This window comes from Maniola jurtina, chromosome 26 (assembly GCF_905333055.1).
Source record: "Maniola jurtina chromosome 26, ilManJurt1.1, whole genome shotgun sequence".
Classification (NCBI taxonomy): domain Eukaryota; kingdom Metazoa; phylum Arthropoda; class Insecta; order Lepidoptera; family Nymphalidae; genus Maniola; species Maniola jurtina.
The window spans coordinates 3867605-3892691 of NC_060054.1; the positions used below are offsets into that span (position 1 = coordinate 3867605).

The window sequence follows — 25087 nt, forward strand, 5'->3', positions numbered from 1 at the left end:
TTAAAAACACTCAAACAAATTATTGTACAAATACATTAGTGATGGAGCCTGTAGGTGTTTTTTTTTAAATCATTTTTTTGATCGGCTGCTTCCCCTGATGTAGTGTCGGAGACGTTTTTAGTAATATTTTTTTAATACATACAAATGTGTGATTTTTCTAATGGAACAGAATTATACAATTTTCTCCATGTTAACCTTTGCATTCTAAGATACTAGACAACATTGGGTCTTCATTACCTTGATCTGTTCCTTTCTATAGCTACTCCTGCTATTGTCTTTTTTTTTTAATTTTTTCCCCTTTTTTTTCTAACAAAATAGTTAGCAGGAATAAGTCCCTACTTGTGCCTACTGCCTATAGTTGTTTAGAGGAACTGTAGTTCTCCATTTTCACCTGCAGGGGGAAAACGCAGGCCAATGTGGGGATGTTATCCAGTTCAGTCCGATAACATGTGTTTTTTACTCAGCCAAATAGTTGGCTACTCTTATTTTGTTTGAAGAACATGTTACAGAATCAACAATTTCCAGCTATGACCAATTTCTAATAAAAACTGGTTGGGCATAAGCTAAGCTCTTTTCTGACTGGCATGCTTCTGAGTCTCATTCTGAATCATTATGTGTATCTAAAATTTTGTTTGTTGGGGTCATCTCAGACCAGCATTTGGAAACCTCGCAATTTTTAGTTGACTACAAGGTGATGAATATAAATTATCACTATCATCTAGTTAAAGTGAAATAATAGGAGTTGTTTGTTGCAGATTGACTAAAATAAGTGAAAAAAGAACTAAAAATCATGCATAAAACGTAAAATGGTCTGCATAATTTTTAGTTTTGTCTATAAATACAATCATGTTTTGTGTCAAGTTTTGGTTGGTCAAATCCAGTATTTAAAAAATCATTCTAGTACAAGCAAAAAATACTAATGATTTTTTAAAGCATTTGTATTGTCTTTATTCAAGGGTTAATTTCAAATAAAAAAATGGTGTTGCTTAAGCTTTGGTCCAGCTTAAGCTATTCTCTGGCTGGTTTGCTGCTGAGTCTCGTTCTGAATGATTGCAAATCCAAAACTGTTTGTTGCGGTCTTCTAAGACCAGAATTCATTTGGGAACCTCTGGTTTTAGTTTACAACAAGTTGATGGATATAAATTATCATCAGCACAATCACTACAGTAAAAAACGTGAGTTGTCTGTTTTGTGTTGGCTAAACTAAGTTAAAAGAACTAAAAATCATGCACAAAATGTAAAAAAATTGCATTATTTTTTGATTTTGTCTGTGAAAAAATAAAAAAAATACGTGTCTCATATCGTCGCCTTACTCTCTCAACCTCGTATCTGCATTTTGTAAGGTTTTGGGAAATCACAAAAACTGTATAATATTTTTTTAAGGTTTTCTGTTGTTATTTGGAAGTATGTATTATGTGTATAATATCAATATGCATTCTGTAAGTAGTTATAAAATAATTATGAATGATTTGAATGCAACTTTTGATTAATTTTGCAGATACGAGTTTGCTGTTTAGCAAGTACTGAGTAAAGTAGTAACTCAAACTTTGAGTTACGAGGTTACTGAATTAAAACGCTGATAATAAGAATGAAATTTAATGATAAAAACTTGGATTCTAAGGATTAAAAAAACAATTATTCGTGACGTAGACTATCATAGAACCCATGATAGTCCCTCGGGATTAGTTGCTTGAGATCATCGAATTTTCTTTTAGTTATTGGTAGTGCTTCATTGTACATTTTCCCTACATCAAATGAATTTTGGCGGTTCATGCGTTGTGGTAACAATTTCCACTCATCGTCAAAATCTAGTTTATAGTTAATTTTTGAATGACTATATTTTAAGGCTTTTATGTCCACAACGCAAGGATCGCCAGCTTTAGCGCCCGGTCTTAAAGATTTGTAGTATTTGAGGGTTGAATAATTCTTGAAAAATTCATGATTCAAATATCGGACTTCATATGGCTGCACCGATCGTGCTTCTTTAATAAGTTTAACAAAATCTGCGGGGTCAAAAAGTTCTTTGTTTTTTTTCTTGCTCTCAATACGTGCGTGAACTGAATCGCATTCCATTTGCGTATGGCCTACGACCAGATACTTTTGGTAAACTTCAGCATGATTTGTTATTGCAAAGTGTTGAAGAGCATTGGCAAGCGTAACATTACGGTTCTGGGCACTACAACCGTCACTAAATATAATTATGGGTTTGGTTTTATTGGCATTACAACGGGTACGGTAGCCCCGACGAAGCGAGAAATTAATTCTCTTTCCTCCCACAACCTTCGCGATCACACTGTTGAAGCGCTCTACTACATTTGTATCCACGTCCTCAAGCATGCTTCTTGATTTAGCAAGAACTGATTGCAATATCGTCAGCATCCTAAACCAAATCGTAGTATCTTTAATCTCCATATTGCTCTGTGCCTCTTTTTCTTTCTAGCAGTAATAGGACTCACAGTTCCTATGGTCACCAAAAGCATGGTTAATAGAGTTTTTCACTCCATTTCTAAAGCCTGTTATTGCGTCCGGGTTATCTTTTTCAGATTTATACTTTTGTATTGACGCAATAACAACCTTACGGATACTCATAATTTTTACTTCTGTCAGTGTTTTTCTGTAAGATAATGCATACTTCGTGTCTTTAGTTAAAGTTCTTAATTTGTTGCACATGTTGCGGAGCATGTGGTTTCTGCATTCTATTTTTTGTACACTATGACTTGGGTACGGATTACGCGCCAGGATTTTTGCGTATATAGCAGAGTCTCCATCAGCAATTAATCGGCCATATATAATGTTGTACATCGCTACTGATGTTTCAAATCCGTGACAAATTATTTCAGACTCCATACCACTAGACGGACCCGAGTAATTTTTGAAGCAAACGTGTTCTGGGGTCGCAAGTTGTTTTTTCTCTGCTCTAGCACACACTAGGCAGTATTTGTTTTTAATTCCTATATACAATACTTCACCAAACCTGCGACCTACGATTGCTGCGGCGCCCGATAGTGCTTTGTAGTTATTGCCATAGGATCGCGAGGACCAACAGGCATCGGCATATACATCTACTAGCTGATGCCCGCGACTTCGTTCGCGTGGATGTAGGTTTTTAAAATTCCCGTGGGAACTCTTTGATTTTCCGGGATAAAAAGTAGCCTATGTGCCAATCCAGGGTATAATCTATCTCCATTCTAAATTTCAGCCCAATCCGTTCAGTAGTTTTTGCGTGAAGGAGTAACAAACACACACACGCACGCACGCACGCACGCACGCACGCACGCACGCACGCACGCACGGACGCAGGCACGCACGCACGCACGCACGCACGCACGCACGCACGCACGCACGCACGCACGCACACACACACACACACACACACACACAAACTTTGTCCTTTATAATATTAGTGTGAAGTAACATAGAATTCTTTATTTTTTTACCTGATTGCGACGAGTCTGTATAAGTTACACACGGTCGTCCACGTTTTCCATAGGAAGTAGATGGTGTGGAATCGATTGTAATATCTCCGGAGATTGGTAAAGTTACTGAATATTCCGTGTCCAACCAATCACTGTTATTCATTAAAAAACGATCCTTTTTCCGTGAAGTTTCCGTCCATCGCTTACTAAAAGCAGGAATAACATGTCTTTGAATATCACTGATGATGAAGCATATCGCACGCTTAATCCAATACTGTCACTATCCAAAAAACTTAACTTTTCAGTAGAGCCAAAAAACGTTTTTTGTGGGGTGAATATGAATGATACGTTAGAATTCATGCACAATTTAGTTATTCTTTGATACAGAAAATATGGGTAAATATTGTATCTCAAATATAAAAACAAAAAAGAATTGATTTAGTTATAAATAATTTATATTTTTTCGTTATTTATATTAAAGTGTCACTTTGACTTTCATTATTTTACTTTATTTCGTCTTAGTGACATTGTGGACTTATTAATCAATAAAAATAAATAAATAAAAAAAGCTTTAAGAGGGTTCTCTCCGTCACTCGTTTCATACAATCGTAGTTCCAATTTCATTTGAATATTAAGCAACCAAAGTCCATGAAATTTTGCAGACATATTCTAGAAACTAATATCTATGTCTGTGGTTTTCCAGATTTCTGTTAAAATATTCGGTTTCAAAGTTACGCGGTCTTATAAATTTTCATACAAATCTTTGAGCCCCTGTAATTTTAAAACTACATATTTTTAGAAAAATCTAAAACACCACAGACACAGATATTAGTTTCTAGAATATGTCTGCAAAATTTCATGGACATTGGTTGCTTAATATTCAAATGAAATTGGAACTACGATTGTATGAAACGACTGACGGAGAGAGCCCTGTTAAAACAATTTTTTTATTACCAAAAATGGTTTTATTTACTTTTACAGTGATAAAATATATATATTGATTATCACAAGAAAATAAAAAGAAACATTTTGTTCAGATACAAATTTATTTAAATAAATCTAGAATATCCGTTTACCAAACATAAAATTCTGTTAGTTAAACAAAAAATATTCAAAAAAAAAAAAACAACAACCATCTTCTCCATTATCATTGTACATACTATAAAATAATCAGACTTATCTCCAGTATTTTTTTAGAAATGTACGAAATTATATTTAAAAAAAAACAAAATTCAACAAATAACATTATTGGGATAGAAAATTTTAGTGAAAAAAATTATAAAATACCATTGTAAAACAATTCTGCATAATACCGTGGGATTAAATTGCTGTCTATTAAGGATTTTAGGTCATTCTTTTTTCTGGTAGTTAATTCTAATTTTGTATTATTAAGTTGTTTTAACGGAAAACCCAGACGGTTTGCATTGCGTCTAGAGCGAGATTGTCGATTTAGGGCTATTTCATTAAACTGGTTTTCAGTAAAGGAGTTTTTGTAAAGTATTCTTATTTCTCCATGGTTTTCCTTGACAAATTTTATGACTTTAATGTCGGAAAGTCTAACTGTGTCCCCATGTGTATTTTTATTAAAATGGGTGCCACATTCATATGCTAAATTTTTTAAATCATAAAAATCGGAATACAGCATTCCTTTAACATTATAAGTATTGCCTCGTTTTTTGGCTGATTTTATTAAAGTGATATATTGCTCAGGAACATAAATTGGTGATGACTTCAAAAACTTCCTAACTTCTTTTTCTATAACAGAGTGTACGTTATCGTTCTCATTTTGTGTATGGCCTGATATCAAAAATTTATGTGTGATACTCTTAATCCTAAAATTAGCCAGAGCATACATGTACATAGAAAACATAAATTGGTTTTTCTGTTGACCACAACAATTGTCTGAATAGAAAACTATTTCTAAATTAGGGTCATTGACAGCTTGCGCTTTTTCTTTTATAAATTCTAAGACACAGGAACCAATTTCATTCGCTCCTCTTAAGCTATCCACTTCACTCCAAACGTAACAATTACATTTGTCTTTGTTTAACTCACAGATGGTGAAATTACAAACGTTAAGTTTTGATTTGTAATAAAAAGCAGAAGTCTTACACATCGGAAGAGGTAGCACTGCTTGTAAATCATAGCATGCAACTATGTAATTTTCTTGAACCTTTAGCTTATCCTCATTTTTTTCAACTCGACTGAATTCTTTTTCCGTGTGATGTTCCAGATATTTTAGCTCATTTTCTTCCTTTTTAAGTACATCCATATTTTCAAAAGCAGCACAAAACTCGCACATGTCCTTTTTTGGTATGAAAAAGCTTATATTATAATCTTGTTTAAATATTTTCCGATAAGTATGTTGCTCACCGGCTGGCTTTCCTTCGTCTTCACACATTTTTTTGTAATCCCTGTATAAATCCATTAAATTTTTGCCACCGTCAATAAACTCCCGACTCGTCTGTTGCCTCAAGTAGTGACTCTCGATACGCGGTATGGAATCAATATGATTTTTTATACCCTGTACCACTTCATCGAGAACCTTGTGTTGGTTCCCATGTTTCCCCCTCTTCTCTGGCTCTACAATACCACTATCACACATCTTCTCTAATACAGTTCTAATCGGTCTATCATTTATCCCAAGAGTATTTTTAAAAAATATTTTACAAACACGTACTCTGTTTTCTCCCAGTGTCAAATGGAAAGCATGCTTTGGTTTACGATTGTTATTCTCCCTTTTGTAACTGTACTTTGGTGTAACAATAGTCAAATGTTTACATATAAAATCCCTCTGTCGAGTTATACAGCCCATTTCCCAATATAGCTTGAAGATAGCATTTCTATGATCTTCATCAATTTTTTCTGAACATCTTAAACGACATCGTTCTGTACAAGGAGGGCCCATGCGTCTTTCCGAAATAACTCTCTTAGTTTTGGATAGTGAAACGTATTGTTTTCCTGAATTACGTAACTTCTTAGCGGTTTTTTTCTTATCATTTATCACACCCTTACGTTTTTTTTTGTGGGGGAAACCATACGGACTGGAACGTTAACATCAGCTGGCTCACTGCTAGAGCTTTCTCCATGTGAGGCTTGGTTAAGTGGTGGGACATAATCAGCGTCATCATCATCTGGGGAAAAATCACCTGCTCTTGACGATGCTATAGAGGATTTTGATTTAGATGAACAAGAACTTAATGATCTTGCTCTAGGTAATTGAATAGGAATAGATTCTGGAATCATACTATTTTGCAAATATTTGGATGTGCTCGGTAGATTCTCGGCCGCTTGAGTCAAATACTCAGTACTAATATTGAACTCCTTAGACTGGATTGAATCTGAAATATTATGTGTCCCAATGCTAGATGAAGATGAATTACTGCTTGAAGAGGAAGAGCTGCATGAAGAAGATGAACTACTGCTGCTTAAACTACGTAACTGTTGATTGTTTTGAACCGAGATCTGTAGCGGCTCTACTGGTGTAAGAGTATGAAACACTGGTTGATGTGAGTTTGTTTTTTCATCACTACGGTCATTTTCTTTATTTTCAAGCGCGAGCTTCAGTAAAATATCGCGCCGCTGCATTGTTTTGCACACCTTAAAACATGAAAGCCATAAATCAGTTTTTGTAGTGTACACTTTAAAATATAGAAAATAATACCTAAAGTTTAAATAATGGAATCGTCCGAAACAATATTTTGAAAGCTAACTCTAGTATGTACAATCACGAGCGCTAGAATCTGCTCATTTTTAAAACAAAATCGCCACATAATGATGACAAACATGATGACCACATCTGTGAACCGCCCCTTTTTGTGAGGACCAATATCTATTAAAACGAGAAAGATGAAACCAATAGTACTTAAAATAAAAATAAAAAATCGGAAGAAACGTAAACCTTTTTACAAAAAATACTCGGACGTCTGTGATTGCTAATAATGATTAACAGACTGTCTGACTATACTTTTTACGAAAAGAACAAAAGAAGGACAATGAAAGAGAAATTTCTGTAGCTGCATATATACTAGTCTTATATAATAGTACAATAGTAATAATAAATAATAGTATGTCTTTAAGGTGAGTAGATTCTAGCGCTTGTGATAGTACCGACAGTAATCCCTAACATAATTGATCAATGTTAAATGTTAACCGTCGGTAAAAATCATCGTATGACCTTATAAGAAAGGATAAAAAGACACTTTGTGTTAATTATTACCATAATCCTGACTACAAAATGACACTTTATGAAATAAAGTATTTTATTAATGAGTTTAATATAGTTTTTTAAGAAAATTATGACAGCAAAAATGACATAATAAGCAATGTGACGATTATGCTGTAGCGAACAAATGATAAATAACTAATTATTTTAAAGACAAACTGACACTAAACTGAAAGTGTCATTATGGCGTCAAACCAATGATCTAAATGAGAGAAAAACTTAGTGCAAATGTGAACTTAAACACAAAATGTCACTATTTCAATTACAATAATGCACTACTTACCAAAAATATTACTGGTAAACCGGTGTAATCACTAAAATGACACTTTTGCACTCAAAAATCGTAAATTTTGTTCTTGGCGACACGTACTTTTTCGTTGAAGGTCAGTGTTCCACTGAGGAGAGGGGAATATTTTGTTTAGTGACGAACCGGACCACTGCCATCTAACGGTTATTTCTGTTACTTTTAGACTAGCGTAAGTGCAATTACGCGTAGTTCCACATTTCCCAACAGATGGCATTAAAAAGTCGATTTGGCAAAATTTTGGATAGTGACAGTATTGGATTAAGTGTGCGATATGTTGTCATCAGAGACATGATAATTTTCTTTTAAAATTATTGATAACGCCTCAAAAGTTTTTTCTCCTTCAATATATGAAAGTATTAATTCACGTTTCGAACACTTGAAAGTAGACATTGAAAAAAGTTAACAAAAACCGTAAGTATATAATGTTTGTAACAATTAAACGTCTGTTTAATTGCAACGATAAATTTTTTTCACCTCTCTAGCTCAAACATGGCGTCTTTGCTGCCTAAAACCAGTGAGCAACATTGAGATTTGCTCACTGGTTTTGTGAAACCTCAAACCAGTGAGCAAAAATACTTTTTCTCACGGGCGTGAGAAAAAATATTTTTTTTATGATGATCCCTTCAGGAAAGGCAAAGGTCGTAGACCATGCAGCCTGGTAGGTCGTAGATGTATTATTCTTATGTTGTGTTTTTTTTTTTAGAATGCTTTGGATTGGCATTTATTCAATTCGTCGTCACAAGAAACGTTCGGAAACGTTGTATATAATATTGCATACCCATAGATATGTTGCATACCCCATACATTTTATTTCGACATTTTTTTTTAACTCTCTATTTTATTATTCAAAATATTTACTTTTTGTTAAAATGTGTTTTAGACTTTATAATTCTGTAACACAACATGAAAATTAAGAGAAAATTAAAATTAATTAATTAATATTTTTTTTTATGATTGACACAATTCCGAACGCAGATTAAGAGCTAGTTCAGACATGGCGGATTCCGCGCGGATGCAAATCGCGCGGTTGAACCGCGCGGATCCTAATTACATTAGCGCCTTACAAATCGTTCATACCTGTCCGCACGGATTGACAATCCGCGCGGCTCAACCGAGAAAATGAATTCGCGCGGTCGCCGCTCGGTTTTATTTACTTGACGTACCTAGAGGGCGTTCAGTTGCTCCGCGGAAGCCGCGCGTATCGGACGGTGACAATGGATCGCTTCGACACCGAGCTATTCATCGATGAGGTGGAAAAAAGACCTGCTTTGTGGAACATCCAATGTGCAGAATATTCTAACAAAACGATTAAAAACGGAGCTTGGCAGGAGCTGGTGGAGATTTTTGGAGAAAATGAGGATTCTTTGGAAAAGAAGGTTCTTTTTGGTCAGTAGACATTTAATTATACATTTTACCAGGGTAGTTTACATGTTTTGTAATAGACAGTCCACCCCAAATAACTGAAATGTGTATAACGTTGTTTGGCGGTACGTAACGAGCGCGGGAAAACTATCACGTTACCACAGTAACGTATAGCTATTAACTGTAATATGTACAACCCACCAACGCGACGCGCCATCTTGAGTTTAGTTATTTGGCGCGAACTGTAACAATTTTAATTTCATATTTTCGTGTCTTGCCATTCTACACGACCCTCATTCACAAAGTAATTAGCATATTTGTCTCTAATGTTTAATGATGATGGTGTACCCCTTCCTGCATGTAATGTAATAAGATTACTCATTGGCGCAGTATGTAAAGTATCTTCATACTGTATACCATCTCTAGTTCTAACAAAATTGTGTAGCACGCAACAGGCCTTTATTATGTCTTCGGCAAAGTCTATATTCACGTTTATAGGCCTATGAAAAATGCGCCACTTGTTTGCCAGAATTCCGAAAGTGCATTCAATAAAACGTCGAGCTCTTGATAACCTGTAATTAAATATTTTTTTTTCATATGATAGCCCTTTACCTGCATAGGGTCGCATTACATTTTCGGATAAACCAAACGCTTCATCGCCAACTATGACGTATGGCAATGGTTTAGGATCTGTTTCAGATATTGGTTTAGGTTTTGGTATGTGTAATGACTTTTCTATTAACCTTTTATAAAATGCTGAATTTTTAAAAATTGCAGAATCACTACTTTTTCCGTAAGATCCGATATCTATGAAAGTAAAACAATAGTTACTATCACAAAGTGCCAACAGTACTATGGAAAAAAAAGTTTTGTAATTATAATACAAAGAACCCGAATCTTTGGGTTTTGTAATCCTTATATGCTTGCCATCTATGGCGCCTATGCAATTGGGAAAATTTGCATATTTTTCAAAATCTTTAGCTATTTTCTTCCATATATCTTCGCTGGGTTCAGGCATGACGTTTTTTGTGACTTTTTCCCACAGAGTTTCACATACTTCACGGACAATTCCTGTGATTGTAGATTTGCCAAGACGAAAGTTGTAATGTAGTTCTCCAAAGGAACAACCAGTACCCAGATATCTGAAAAATAAAATATTAATCTGTATCGTTTTGAAAGTCTGCCGGGTCCGCTAGTTAAAGCATAATGAGTGTCTTGAATTACCTAACCGCTACTGTATTTATATTTGTTAAAGATAGTGATTTCTGTTCCAGGTGTATCATTACAAAAAAAATGGAAGAACATCCGTGATGCTTATAATAAGGAATTCAAGAAAGGCAAATAAATTCCTTCTGGTTCTGGTGCATGTAAAGGTTCAAAATACATGTATTTCGACCGGCTTTCTTTTCTTCAGAAGACGATAGAAAACAAAGAAACTATCACAAACATAGATGAAGCCAAAAATGAAGAAATTCGGAACATTGACCAAAAGCTAGATAATTTTGTAAATGCACGTGAAATACAACCGGTACCCAATAAAAGGAAGAAAACTAAAATTACTTCAGAAGAGCGATTGGCTAACATATTAGAAAATAGTATTGAATCAAGAGATAAAATACAAAGACAAATACAAGAAAGTATGTCAAAGCAAGATGATGATGATAAACTTTTTTGCATGTCATTGTATAAAGAGTTAAAGAAAGTTCCAGAAAATAAACGATTGGCTACTAAAATTGAATTGCTCCAGGTAATACAGAAAGGGCAGAAATTACCATCGCCTATTCATATCACGAGCCAGCAAAACACGCCTAATGCAGTATTTTGGCAAAACCAACAATATTCAAACCCACAAGGATATTTCACTGGATATTCTACAATAGTACCAGGAGAGTCTCCATCGCCTTTATCATGCAATAGCACTGACGATTCACAGTCTTCTATAGTACAAAATATATATTCTGACGTATAAAATAAATATCTTACCTTAATGTGATCACGAGTTTTTCTTCTGGGGACACGCTTGACCTCATATGGGTATCATTAGATTCAATTTGTTTACTCATCATTTCTAATAATTCATCAAATGAATTTATCGACATTCTCAAATAATTGAAGAATTTTGGTTCAAAACTTCTTAATTTTGGATATAAAGTCTGAAACTGACCATGAGTAAACCGATCGCGTAATATTGGATGCACCCAATACTGCCGTTTCTTCTTTCTTTCTTTTTTACGGAGCAACAAGTACACACATATTGCTTCTTCGACTTCCATGATTGGACTGTCACCCTATGCGAATAACGGCACTCCGCATGTACATCCGCGCCTGTCTGAACACTTGCGTTTAGAACCGCGCGATTTGCATCCGCGCGGAATCCGCCATGTCTGAACTAGCTCTAAGAAGGAATAAAACATGGCGGAAAAACAAAAGAAAAATTGTCTATGAGGTCTTAAATCTTAATAAAAACATACCTAATCTCATCTAATTTCTTTGTGGATAATTGTTATAAAAGTTTTAAAAATAACAAAATGAGTGATAATTTAAAACCATCAGTTATTAAAGGAATCAGTGTCTAATGCTGAATTAAACTTTGTTCCGGAAAAGTCACGTGAAAAATACTTGAAAGCCTTTGAATTATTTAACGATTGGAAACTTGTTAAAAGTGTGCAGACCTATTCAGAAACTGGTTTTATCATATAAAAATGAAATATACATGAATATAAAAATATCTTGTGTGTGTGTGTGTTTCAATAAATAATTATTTTCTTAGAACTTGTGTTTTCGCTATCGAGGTGAAAAGTTGTATGTATCACACGATAGCAAAACTTTTGTTTCTTGTACCTTTGAACCCCTCGCTACACTCAGGATTCTAACTTCGCTCGCTACCCTCGTGATTCTATTATAGAATCCTTCGCCCGCTCGGGGTTCAAACTAGGCACTCGCAGCAAAAATGAATTTTGCTATCTTGTTGAACAAATAACTATTATATGAGGCCATGAGAACCATAGTGGCCTAATTCAATGGACAAGCCTTTTGAGTACCATAGAAAACAAAAACAGTATTTTTTTAATCAACTATCACTCTTCAAAATACATACTTTTTATTACTTTTATATTTTAATTAACTTAATAATGTTCCAATTTATGATTTTAGTAGTTAGAAAATAGCTTTATTGCTATTTTTCAACATTTTATACACAGATAGGCCACTTTGGCAATAGGTTTTTATAAATAAGTTAGAAAAAAATGGTTATTAGGCCAATTGTTTATTAAACACTTAAACAAAAACACCAATAACAGTAAGTGCACTTAACAATAAAAGTATTCCTAGTCACTATCAATGTCATTCTCAACATCTATGTCATTTCTAACTGACACATTATCTTTGATACTGGTATAAAAGCTGTGATGCACTGGAGGTATAAAAGGCAAAAGATCTAATAAGTCCTTTTTTTTCTCAGTACTGATGGGTTTCCCATCAGGGTATAAAGGATCCAGCTTAATACCAGTCCAATGTTTAGAGACCCTTTTCTTGAAATCAACATTTTCAAATAAAACATCTTCATTATTAGAATATTTAAAAAAAAGAATAAATGGATGCATTTTGTTAAACAAAAGCCACTGAATGCTGAGCCACTGTACCTTTGATTTTTCAGCAGTTACCTTCCTATTGGTAATGTTATTCTCCAGTTTTTTTGTTGAAATAAAGTCATCTTTCGTCATTTTTATAACATTGAATGGGTTCCTGTCCCTAGCTGCCTTAATAACAGTAATCCAGTCATCTGGTAAGTAAATATTTTTGTAAAACTTTTTCTTTTTCTCCACCAATCCAAAATCTTGGTCACATGCTAAGTATGAGTGCCCACTAACATAGAACTTATGGTCTATGTTATCTACTGTGTAATCTGGATGGGCAACAATATACTGGCAAAGAGTAGCCATTTTAATATTTCTATTTTGACCACCGCATTGGTCTGAGTACATAATTAACTTTTTAGTCTTGACTTTCTCTTTGATGTAACGCAACAGACAGGAACCAATCTCCTGAGGACCCCTTGAGGCTATAGTTTCATTCCACACATACATTGTTACTTCATCATTATGAGCATTATGAATTCCCAGGCAGTAAGTCCAAAGCTGTCTTTTATAATAGCAAATTCCTGTAGAAATAACAGGAGTAGGTAAAGTTTTCATGAGATCAAATACTATAACTGTTAAATCAGAATCATCTGCAGCTCTATTCTTATCTATCTTAAAATTATTTCTTGCAGATTCAGCCTTTAAAAGATGTAGTTTCCTTTGAGAATTAAGTTCATCCTTTTTGACAGATGATTCTTCAGCTTCTATTTTTATTTTAAAATTATCACATTTTTTACAGGAATCCGTAATTGGTGCATGAAAAGATAGGTTGAATTGCTCATTAAAAACTTTTCTGAACATGAAATTTGATACTTGTTCAGAAGGTGGGGTTTCTTCTTTGTATAAAGCAATCAGTTTAGGCAAGCCCAAGTCAGGTGCTAAAAACATTCTGTTTGTGCTCTTGTGTAAAGTATAATGTGACTCGTATTTGGGAAATTTATTGATAAAGTTTTTAACAATTTGAATTTTGTTCTCTGGAGTTTTATTTGAAGGCACATGATTTCCTCTTTGATCAGTAGGAGGTATGGGAATTGCTAATTTATTTTTTAAAACTCTAGACAATCTGCCATCACTGACACCAAATAGCTTTTTAAAAAATTCTTTGCATACAGTTACATGCAAGCCATCACAATTAGGAACCTGATACACCCTTGAATTTGAACGCCTAGATACAGCAGAAGCAGTGTGACATGTCTTTTTTGGCATCACCTTAATTAAAGAAAAAAGGAAAGATGACTGCAAGTTATAATTTCCCAAAGCATAAAAGCTGTTGAACAGAATAATTTGCTGACTAGGCAGAATCTTTTCATGACACTTTCGTTGGCAATTACACTCACAAGCAGTATCAATTTGTTTTGGTGGCACTAGAACACCTTTAACATTAATATACTCCTCACCTCTTGAACGCTTTTCCTTTCTCACATTCTTCTTCCATTTGCTTGTTTGTCTCACTCTTTTTCTAGGTTTACTTTGAACTGGAGTTATTTCAGAAGTTATATTATTTGGAGATTGGTTTTCGTCACCTAAAATATCAATTAGATCTGTACTAGATGCTGTCGAATTACGTCCAGATGGCTGGTAGTCTGAACCAGAGTCTTGAAATGGGTCTTCTTCTGATTCAGGCCCAAAGATTTCTGTAAACAATGAAAACTCTTAGAACACTATTATCAAATAACACGTCATATAATTATTGCAATACAAAACAATGGAATATTGTAATACATACCTCGAAGTTCGTTATCCACATTGTTTGAGCTTTCTTGTTGATCGTTTTCCATATTCCAGTCAAATAGCTACTTTTCACAAATAATTTTACTGAAAGATAAAGCACGCACGGGCGGGAAAATAATGACATTTGTTATCAACAGATTGCCAAAAGTAGCCTAACTAATGTCATCATGACAGTGAAGTTTTAGCAGGCTTATACCATATTGGCCTATTTACTTAGGCCAGTATGGCACCTCAAATTTAGATCACAGACTAAAAACCATAACAGTGATTATGCTGTCATCTAGTGAATATTCGTTGTATCACTTTTAGGCCACTCTGGTTCTATCAAAATGTTCAATTTTAGCTGGAAAAAATCATAAACTCATTATTGTAAAAAAGTTAGTTAGGCCACTATGGTTCTTAAATCTTATGGCCTCATATAGTAATAAATCTATTAATTCTTTATATATAATTTGAAAAATAAGGGCAGTGTGCATCTTGCTAATTAAAATTGTCACACGCAAAATGTGTGCAAAACTGATAAAAGCCATAATATAAATAAATTATTGATAGTAAAGTACAAAAACTACCGCAAATTATTGATTAAAAAAGTCTACATTCTAAACCGCAATAGATAGCGGTTTTCCGTTTTCTGACTTTTCTCACATTTTTACCGATTACTCCGAAAGGCGCAATTATGCGCAGCTAATTTTAATAAATGTTTCTTATGAGTAACTAGGCTACAAATCAACATAAAATGTAAAGCGTGGGGAGACGTGGGTAACTGTCAAAAGTCTCGATGAACTTACAAAATACTTTTTTTTCCACCTTATTTTAGTCTACGATTATTTTGACGTTAACGTTAACATAAAATTATAATTTTATGGATTGTTCAAAAACTTCAAAAGATGAGCTTTTCAGATATGTATAATACTTTACATACATTCCTACAAATTTTCACTTTAAAATTACTTTGGAAGTGGCTTAAGGGTGCTCCCTCACCGGGAGCATTCGCGTGTAATGTAACGTTACAGATTTGAGCATTACATCAGTGAAGGAGGAGAACCGAGCATTACAATGCGCACCTTGTAATGATACAAAACGGGCATACATCAGTGAAGGAGGAGAACCGAGCATTACAATGCGCACCTTGTAATGATACAATGTGTATTATCTTGATACAACTTGTAACATCAATGCGCTTCACAGCTTCAGCGGGCGGGCGGGGGGCTTCACTGCCCCTAGCCCCCCGCCCGCCCGCTCAGTAGCCTACGTGACAGTGAAGTGAACGCACGTTGTCATAAAGTGTTTCTGACGCTTCGGAGATTTTTTTGGCGTCACGGACAGTTCTAAATTTAAGTAATGGCTTGGGACAAAGAGAAGACTCTATTATTCATAGAAAAATATAGGGAAATCAGGGAATTATGGGACCCTAAGCATCCTCAACACTTTAATAAAATAATAAAACAAGACGGTTGGGTGAAATTATCGGATCAATTTGGAATAACCGTAGAAGAATGTCAAAAGAAAATCACAAGCCTTTTAGCATCTCTTAGAAGAGAAAAGAGCAAAATGAAAAAAAGTGCTTCAGGAACCGGAAAAGGTGGGTAACATATTTTATTTATGTACCTACATCTACTTTAGTCATGACAATAACTGTGACAAGCAAGGGGTGAGTGTGAGTGGCGGAGAGGTCACATTCCACACGACTCGTGGGTACCTAGTGTACTGGACAGGCGCGGAAGTCCGTTTGGTAACCGGGCGGAGCCCTGAAAAGGGCTCGCAAAAAGGGAAAGATTGCGTAGGTCAGTCAGAAGACTGGCCCCGCAGTGGTTACCGGAACGGAGGCGCTTAATGTCCGTTCGTACACGTTAGGGGTACCTCACGGCTGGGCTCGCCGGGCTGGTCCGCCTTGAAAAAGGCAGATTAGATGGAAGGTGCCCGGACGAAATGCTGGCCGAAGGTACCTAGGTTCAGGACTCGAGTACTGCCGGAAAATGAAACCACTGATATATCTTGAAATTCAGGACCTCCCTTGGTGGCTTGGCGGCTTCTCTTCTTGTTTTCTTGTTTTCTTATCTTGATGTTTCTTGTTTCGAAGTTAAATTGCAACCACCCTCGAGCGGCGCGCACACTGGGTTTTTATGCGCCCGAGTGCTTACCTTAAAGAGAGCCGCTTTGCCACCAAGGGGGTTTGTCATGCGTTTATTTGGTAGTAGCGCATTTTTACAATAAAATTATTCTTAAACTATTAAGGCTATCACCTAGAAAATTACATATTTTATAATCCGCTAAGCCTATCTATATCCTATTATATTATTTATTTACATATTTTAATATATTTTTATTTAATTAAAACTTTAATATGCGCGCGGGCATGCTTTTCTGTAGAAAGGGAGCAGGTTGTCCCGCTCTAATGGCTGCTTGTAGAAAGGGAGCAGGCTGTCTCGCTCTAATGGCTGCTTGTAGAAAGGGAGCAGGCTGTCTCGCTCTAATGGCTGCTTGTAGAAAGGGAGCAGGCTGTCCTGCTCTAAGTTGCTCCTGCATCGTTGTCCCGAACACCTAGGGCACGTTTTGTTTGTTGATGATACCTTCACTATAGGCCATTTGTTTAGAAAAAATGTAAACAAACTTGATTAGAAATGATCTTGATCAATGTTGATTACACTTCAAAACTGGGCATCCACATACCTAAACAAGTGGACTATAGGTGCCTTCACCATACTAGGGTAAAACCGGGATAGTTGCCCCACTTTTTGAAAAGGCTTTCTAATTTTCAAACTGTACGTTTTTCATAAAGAATTTCCATGAATATTAAAAGTTTGATCTTTGTACTAGCAATACGACTCGTTTTTGTTGATTTAACAATAACAGATTCTGCATAAATTGAATTTTTGAAAACTCATTTTTTTGAGGATAGATGCCTACCCATATGTATAGATGCCTCACTATGAAAATACTGAGGAGGATAGATGCCTGTGATGTAGGATAGACGCCCTATAGATTGAAATAAGTATAATACATAGTTTTGATATGTTTTATTTGTACTATTTAGGTAATTTTTATAATGGTATCCTTAAAAATAATTAAACTTATTAACATTTTTTTAAGAAAAAAAATCTAAATTTTAATGTGCGTAAGCAGACAAGCAAGGTAATATTAAAAATAATATTTAAAATTCTTAATAAAAAGCTAATATCTAAAATTTTCAAAATTTAACGAAATTAAAAAATCAACATAATTAAATGTTGTCCTTAGTTTAGGTCGAATTAGAAAGGGCTTTCAGTTTGCCACATCTTGAGCAATAATTTCTAAAAAGTGTACAAATTTCGTGCAGCCACTTCTGGCACGATATGCACCGAATCCAATCAGATTTTGACTTCGTGTGTTGATAGCTATCAAAGCATTCTATGCAATAATAGTTATCGTCTGTATCTTTTGGGCTTTCTTGGTTATCCCTCTTTGTTTTCTTTACAGGCAAACCTTGAGTTTTTTTCCCTCTAGTTTTATAGTATGTTGTTGTGGGTGTTTCTTCACTATCACTATCTGTTGTATCATTTTCTTTATCACTACCTTCTTTAGTTTTTTTATTTGTACTCTTAAATTTTCGTTTTTCTTTGGTAGTCTCAGTCTTATTACTTTTGTCTAATTTAGGTTTAACTCGTTTATTCTTCTTCTCAGCCATATTCTTCTTTTCTTTTATTTTTTCTTTTGAATTTAGAATATCTGCTGATTGCTTGGTCCTCTTAGCCATAGTCAAGGGTATTTGAGGTATTGGCGATGCTTGGACCAGAATTTTTGAAGGCGTTTCCTTTTCTTCTATGCCAGCTAGAAACTGTTCAATTGTATCGTCACCAATATCAACAATGCTTATATCTTCTAAAACTTCAGGATCAATCAAAATACTCGGAGATTCCCTATGGACTGAAGCCAGTATCGAATTCGGTGGTGTCTTATTTTGGTCTAATCCAGTAATATTTTCTCTTTCATTAACGGGATTAAGTTGACAACATGTCGATGAAGACGTCTGTGGTAGGGGTGTTTGTGCTCTCCTTTCAGCTTCGACAGGCACACATAGTTCCACAGTTTCACTTGTATTGTCCAGCTCTGGATGATGATATGACAAAGAAGACGTCTGAGGCAGGATTCTTGATGTTTGAGGATCACCTTCATCAGGTCCACGAGATTCGCCCGCATTTTGTCTGCTCAACCCAATATCTGATATTATAAATGTTGTATCTGGTAAAGCATTCGGATCAAGTGGATAAATTCCGCTACCTCTAAAGCCACCAAGAGCGTTTGCAGGTGTAGTAGCGCGAAGCCAAGCATTGCGTATAAGCGCTCCAGCATTGTAACGGCTGATCTTTTTGTTTGGATGCATGCGCATGAACTGATTAGTTTCATGGTTGAAATATGTTTTCAGAGGTCCAAATACCGATCTGTCTAAAGGCTGCAGAACTGAAGTTGTGTGACTAGGCAAACATAATAAAATTATGTCGTTGTCAGCTGCAGCTTGTAGCATGTCTGGTGCAGTTGAATGTGATGAGTGTCCATCTAAAATAAGTAGAACTTTACCCTGCGGTTTGAGGGGAATGAAGTGTTCCGTTAGCCATTTATAAAAAATCTCAGTATTAATATATGCGGACTTTTTATTCATATAAACTTTTGAGCCCGGTGGAAGTCCATCTTCAAATTCTGTCTTTTTATTCACACCTTTTATTATGACTGCCGGTGGAAGAAAATTACCAATCGCATTGCAACAGGCAATTATTGTCATGGTTTCACCTTTCTCCGCAGATGTGACTGAATTAACGACCTTTGCGCCTTTCTTGGCGATAACTTTTCCGGGTTTATTGTTCAACTGAATACCTGATTCGTCCATATTAAATATTCTTTCCGGTTTATCTGAAAGGCCATTATCTATCATGACTTTGGCCAAAAGTTCATAAAAATTATTCACTTCTTCTCTACTAAGACCTTTAGCTCTAGCCACAGATAAACCCTCAGCTTGTCTGATAGCCAGCTCTGGATTTCGTTCAATAAAACTTTTGCACCATTCATTTCCAGCCCTTTGGCTTTCATGGTCAAATTTATGTTTTAACTTCAGCTTTTCGGCAAATTGGTAGGCTAGCATTCGTATGGATCGTCTGTCTGGAGGAAATCCTGCTTCTCCAAGCTTCAAAATATGCTTTACTAGCCTCTTCTCATTTTCAAAACCGAAGATAGGATGTTTTCCTAAAGCAATTAAAATGAAAATTAAAGAAAATGTTTAGAAAATAGATAGGCTGCAATAAATTATCTATTTAGTAGAAGCGGAACAAACTACTATTATTTATATTATATTTGTTATCTTCCTATATCTACCTATATTTTAACACATTCAGTGTAGGAAAAAAATACCGATCTACACTTTTTAAGTGCCCGCTTACATTCATATATGTACTTACTAACCCAATGTTAATTTTGTTTTGTTTTTAGCAGCATAACGTCTCCGTAATGTTCTGGACGGAATTCCGAATTGTCGGGATATTTTGTTTATCCCCATGATATTCTTGTCCATTTCATCAAAAGCGTTTTGTAATGCCTCTGTAGTCCAAGAAACTATTCGAGGTCGTACTCCTTCCTTTCTTTTATATCTTCGTGGCATGGTTCAACTGTGATTAGTAGAAACAAACAAAAATACACATTCATTAAACAACATAATACTTGAAATATATTTTCAACACTATGATGGTATACAGCCCCAAAGAACATTACAAACCATCAGTAGAGATCTATATGAAAACGCAATAAGAATTATATCAAAATAAAAAAAAAGTAATTTTAAAAATATGCTATCATATAATGTATAGTATTATGGGGGATAGATGCCCCTAAGGGCATCTATACTGCAAAAAATTGGGGCGACTATCCTTTTTGTTATGGATAGATGCCCTTTTATTTTTTGAATTAACTAAATACAAAAGGGTAATTATTAATAAGTAGATATATAGTTAATTAACCAATATATGTATATAAAAAAATAAAACAGAATTTATTACTACATAAAAAAGATACGTAACAGTAAATACTTACGTTTGAAACTTTGAAGCATTCGTCGTGTTCGTCGCGGAGATAATCGCACGCACGAGCTAAACACATCAATCCCGTGCGATGGTCTGCGGGGCACTGAGCATGGGGCGCACGCGCTCTCGGTTTAGACTATTAACGCTGTGTTGCGATTTTGCGAAGTTAGGTTTTTAGAAAATGGGGCAACTATCCAGCTGCGGCATCTATCCCGGATTTACCCTATATTTTGTCAGAATATTTTTCAATTCAGTACATATTACATAATCTATATTTCAGGTGCAGAAGAAGTATATACTAGTACCTGGTTCGCATATGCAGCTTTATCATTTATACTGGACAGATATGAACCACGGAAGACAACAGATTCAGTTAGTATATTATGTATATTACATTTAATATCTGTTTACACAAGTTTTAAATATTTTTTAACCTATCAAGGCTAAATAAAGCAGGACATTAATAAACATTAAGCATATTCGTTTTGCCATGGTACTGCTCCTTCTTGCGAACAATAATTACTAATTTCTTCACGTATCTCTTGAGGAACTATTTGTGCTGCTTCTTGTTGTTCATCCAAATCCATTAAACCAGTATTTTCTTCGGTATCAGCCCTCCAAGATCCTGGTGTGATTACTCCTAAATTGTCCCTGTCGAAAGATCCCGGAGGTGTGTACAAATCCCTACTTTGCCGATTTCTTCGTAAGAAGTTATGTAGGTGTGCTATGGCATTAACTACTAAAGTAGCATTTTCTGGTTGCAATAACATGGGTTTCCGCAACACTCTGAAAACTGCTGACATAATGCCAAACACATTTTCGACTACTCTCCGTGCTCTACAAAGTCTGTAATTATAAATTCTCTCCTTTGTTCCTTTACGATGATGTCCTGAATACACTTTCATTATATTTTCTGATAATGCGAAAGCTTCATCCCCAATAAAATAATAAGGAATTTCTTTGTTCCGCATCGGCAATGCTCTTGGCTGTGGTAGATTCAAAGATTTATTCTGCATTTTAGTATACAAATTACAATTATTAAATACTCCTCCATCAGAGATTCTCCCTTGACAGCCACAGTTTATATACAGGGTTACTGGTAATATGTCGGCAATCCGTTAAGGGGGTGTGGGCGAAGTAATTTGCAATCAAATGACCCCTAATGACCCCTAGGCAAATGTCAACCATTTTCGAGTAATTTGACTTTTTGTGTTTTTTAGAAGAATTTGAGGTATGCAACTTTGAAAATTTATAAAAAAAAAACCAATGCATGAATTTTTTTATTATTATTATTATTTGCTTGCTAACACTTCAATACATAATAATCAACCATAAAATGACACTTACCTTTAATAGTTTTCAAATCACAGCTACAAATCTGTACAAGTTTCATAATTTACACCAGGTGGTCTGACAAAAATGGCCGATTTATGTAAAAAATTACTGAAGAACTTTATCGGCAGAACACATGAAAAACATGTACAACTTCTCAGCTACCCAACGAGATACAATATGGTACCAGAAATCAGAAAATGGCCGAAAAAAAATACAATTATTGTTAAAAAGACGTAATCGTCTGCAATCAAAAATTACAATAATCGTTTAGGAAGTTTAAAATAATTACGTAGATAAGTTACACTAAGCCATTAAACTAAATTCTAAAGTTCATTTTCAAAATGTGACCCTCTATTTCTTATGCACAGGCGCATTCTTTTTCTTAATTGAGATTTTACTACATTACTTGTCAAATTGGTTCTTATTGAATTAACTGCATTTATTATTCTAATTTTCAATTCTTCGACTGATGGCACTGGTGAGACATCGTACACTAGGTTCTTCATATTATGTCCCCAGACATAATAGTCCATAGGTGTCAGGTCTGGACATCTTGCTGGCCAAGGAATTGGGCCTCCTCTGAGGAGGAAATCGGCGAAGATATTCACGGCGAGCGGCCAAAGCATTGCCGTCACAATATCCATAACAAAAAAGGATATTGGCGTATTCCTCATTGGAGTACTGGGTTCTTTCTGCAGCCATTAGTCCTTTTGACGCGCCAAATTGTCGGGAGAGCAATAAATCAGAGTCCAATCACAAGCCAAATCACAGAGTATGCCAGAAACAGTCCATAAGAAAAAGCCAGGTCAATTCACTTCCAAATTCACAATGATGTAGGTACCAACTTAGGTAGAGATGATCTGTACAGTACGAGTGGCACAACCAAACTGTAAATTTTTGCAGTTTTGCGCAAATTATGAAACATTTTAAATGTCTTATCTTTTAAGTCTAAGAATTTATAAATACAATACAATTAAATAAGTTAAGGATCCCACCCTTCACCTAATGTTATTGTACTTGCCAGTGTTTTAATTATTATCCTATTCTCTGAAAAATGTTAGGCAAATCTGGCTATTTATGCCTTTGTTTTTTCTATCCAGTCACTAGATAATGTTTTTAAGCTCTTCTTATCCGAGAGCGCTGATTGGTGGACGTGTTCACACAAAGGATTAAAAATGTCATTCTTGGAACTCTCATTATTTTTAGAGTGTTATTTTTAGAGTTTTATACTTCGAAAATGAATTGTAAGATTAATTATAACTCATTACTCATCCTAAATAAGAAATAAGAATATTACCATAAAATTCGACGTTGAGATATTATTTCGTATTCTTAAGACGATTTCATTTTTTTCACAATAATTGCATTTTTTTCGGCCAATTTCTAATTTCTGGTACCATATTGTATCTCGTTGGATAGCTGAGAAGTTGTACATGTTTTTCATGTGTTCTGCCGATAAAGTTCTTCAGTAATTTTTTACATAAATCGACCATTTTTGTCAGACCACCTGGTGTAAATTATGAAACTTGTTCAGATTTGTAGCTGTGATTTAAAAACTATTAAAGATATGTATCATTTTATGGTTGATTATTATGTATTGAAGTGTTAGCAAGCAAATAATAATAATAATAAAAAAATTCATGCATTGGTTTTTTTTTTATAAATTTTCAAAGTTGCATACCTCAAATTCTTCTAAAAAACACAAAAAGTCAAATTACTCGAAAATGGTTGACATTTGCCTAGGGGTCATTAGGGGTCATTTGGTTGCAAATTACTTCGCCTACACCCCCTTAACAGATTGCCGACATATTACCAGTAACCCTGTATATTAAATTGTAATTTGAATCCACAGCCGCAAATAGAACTATACTAAAAAAACCTTTAAAATTATAGTAATCGCTTCCACTTCTGTATGGGGCTTGCAGGACTACATGTTTGCCATCTATAGCGCCGACACAATGAGGGAAATTCCACTGGTTATTGAAGTTTTCAGCCAAATTTAGCCAACCATCTGGTATGCTAGGTAACTGAAAAAAAACCTTGTTTTAGATTCCTTGTGAACCTGGGACACAAGACTTGCAGGAGACTCGCGACAAGCCACCTGAAAATCCTGATGCACCACAACGGAAAAAAGCGAAGGTGGATGGAAGTGATGATATAATGCACTCGACTTTCCAAATTTTGCAAGACTTTACTTCTGCTAAATCGGATGAATGCACTACTTTTGGGAAATTTATTACTGAAAAACTCAAGACGTACTCTCATAATACTAGGGCCTGTGTACAGCACCACATTTCCAATATCTTGTTTAGTGCCGATCGCGGTGAATATGAGTACATGTACCAGCAACATGGATATTGGACTCCTGATTCTCAACTTTCGCGTAATGAATCAAACCATGCTGGACCATCAGGCCTCCAAAGTACACCCTCACCAGCAGCAGTTCCATCCACTGCAGACGCCCAACTTTCTTCGCCTGAAGCCAGCATTAATAGCCAAGAAAGTGAGGGGTTTATGCGTGAATTTGGAGATCTGATTGATTAATAAACTAGATTAATAAACTCACCAGTATTTTTTCTTTTAAACATCCAATTATAGCTTCACTCACTTCTTTGATAATACAACTTATAATCTGATTGGACATTCTAAAAGTAACCTGCAAACTTGAATAAGAATCACCAGATGCGTAAAATCGTAATGTAACAGCTAATCTTTCTTGCACTGTTATTGCTTGTCTATAATTAGTATCTTCTTTTTTAACATATGGTCCAATGAGATTTATTAAGTGTTCAAAATCCGAAGAAGAGATTCTTAAAAACATTTTAAGTTTACTTATGGGTCGGTTGATTCTTTCTAAAATATCCAAACCGCCTGTATTTTGCCGGTTTTGATATAATTCATGACACCAATATCGTTTCTTCTGTGTTTTTTTTTTTACGTAAATAACAATGTCGAATTAATATTGCCGCACTCAGCACAACGACCGCTTCGTCTGACATCTTGCTATGAAATGCTGAAAATGCTCAAAG

The 25087-nt window shown here is 35.1% G+C and overlaps 5 protein-coding genes across 6 annotated transcripts; 1 reads left to right on the forward strand and 4 right to left on the reverse strand.

Moving 5' to 3' along the window:
* Window positions 1-4688: 4688 nt before the first annotated feature.
* Window positions 4689-8451, reverse strand: LOC123878614. The gene is made up of 2 exons (XM_045925915.1): window positions 7925-8451; window positions 4689-7016 (listed from the first exon to the last, which is right to left on the reverse strand). Exon 2 carries the CDS (start codon window positions 6322-6324, stop codon window positions 4693-4695), a length of 1632 nt encoding a protein of 543 aa, XP_045781871.1. The 5' UTR covers window positions 6325-7016; window positions 7925-8451; the 3' UTR covers window positions 4689-4692.
* Window positions 8452-9355: 904 nt separating this feature from the next.
* LOC123878635 (protein ALP1-like) lies at window positions 9356-11703 on the reverse strand. 2 transcript variants are annotated; one of them, XM_045925949.1, is made up of 3 exons: window positions 11294-11703; window positions 10054-10452; window positions 9356-9882 (listed from the first exon to the last, which is right to left on the reverse strand). In XM_045925949.1, the coding sequence occupies exons 1-3, from the start codon at window positions 11581-11583 to the stop codon at window positions 9570-9572; spliced, it is 1002 nt and encodes a 333-aa protein (XP_045781905.1). In that variant the 5' UTR covers window positions 11584-11703; the 3' UTR covers window positions 9356-9569. The 2 variants fall into 2 exon arrangements, with proteins under 2 accessions (XP_045781905.1, XP_045781904.1); XM_045925948.1 differs by having other exon boundaries at window positions 9356-10452.
* Window positions 11704-11733: 30 nt separating this feature from the next.
* Window positions 11734-15100, reverse strand: LOC123878605. Its single transcript, XM_045925904.1, has 2 exons — window positions 14675-15100; window positions 11734-14582 (listed from the first exon to the last, which is right to left on the reverse strand). The coding sequence occupies exons 1-2, from the start codon at window positions 14724-14726 to the stop codon at window positions 12637-12639; spliced, it is 1998 nt and encodes a 665-aa protein (XP_045781860.1). The 5' UTR covers window positions 14727-15100; the 3' UTR covers window positions 11734-12636.
* A 41-nt stretch (window positions 15101-15141) lies between these two features.
* LOC123878656 lies at window positions 15142-24623 on the forward strand. Its single transcript, XM_045925969.1, has 3 exons — window positions 15142-16261; window positions 21004-21095; window positions 24108-24623. The coding sequence occupies exons 1-3, from the start codon at window positions 16021-16023 to the stop codon at window positions 24600-24602; spliced, it is 828 nt and encodes a 275-aa protein (XP_045781925.1). The 5' UTR covers window positions 15142-16020; the 3' UTR covers window positions 24603-24623.
* LOC123878596 lies at window positions 17386-20949 on the reverse strand. The gene is made up of 3 exons (XM_045925887.1): window positions 20734-20949; window positions 20110-20312; window positions 17386-19893 (listed from the first exon to the last, which is right to left on the reverse strand). Exons 2-3 carry the CDS (start codon window positions 20303-20305, stop codon window positions 17918-17920), a joined length of 2172 nt encoding a protein of 723 aa, XP_045781843.1. The 5' UTR covers window positions 20306-20312; window positions 20734-20949; the 3' UTR covers window positions 17386-17917.
* Window positions 24624-25087: the final 464 nt, after the last annotated feature.

Coding starts and splice junctions, on each gene's coding strand:
- LOC123878605 (XM_045925904.1), bottom strand. CDS start 14,726: ATGGAAAACGATCAACAAGAAAGCTCAAACAATGTGGATAACGAACTT. Junction 14,583..14,674: donor TGTGGATAACGAACTTCGAG/GTATGTATTACA, acceptor CATTGTTTACAG/AAATCTTTGGGCCTGAATCA.
- LOC123878656 (XM_045925969.1), top strand. CDS start 16,021: ATGGCTTGGGACAAAGAGAAGACTCTATTATTCATAGAAAAATATAGG. Junction 16,262..21,003: donor TGCTTCAGGAACCGGAAAAG/GTGGGTAACATA, acceptor TCTATATTTCAG/GTGCAGAAGAAGTATATACT. Junction 21,096..24,107: donor CACGGAAGACAACAGATTCA/GTTAGTATATTA, acceptor ACCTTGTTTTAG/ATTCCTTGTGAACCTGGGAC.
- LOC123878596 (XM_045925887.1), bottom strand. CDS start 20,305: ATGCCACGAAGATATAAAAGAAAGGAAGGAGTACGACCTCGAATAGTT. Junction 19,894..20,109: donor CAAAACAAAATTAACATTGG/GTTAGTAAGTAC, acceptor TAATTGCTTTAG/GAAAACATCCTATCTTCGGT.
- LOC123878614 (XM_045925915.1), bottom strand. CDS start 6,324: ATGGGCCCTCCTTGTACAGAACGATGTCGTTTAAGATGTTCAGAAAAA.
- LOC123878635 (XM_045925948.1), bottom strand. CDS start 11,583: ATGGAAGTCGAAGAAGCAATATGTGTGTACTTGTTGCTCCGTAAAAAA. Junction 10,453..11,293: donor AAACTCGTGATCACATTAAG/GTAAGATATTTA, acceptor TTTATTTTTCAG/ATATCTGGGTACTGGTTGTT.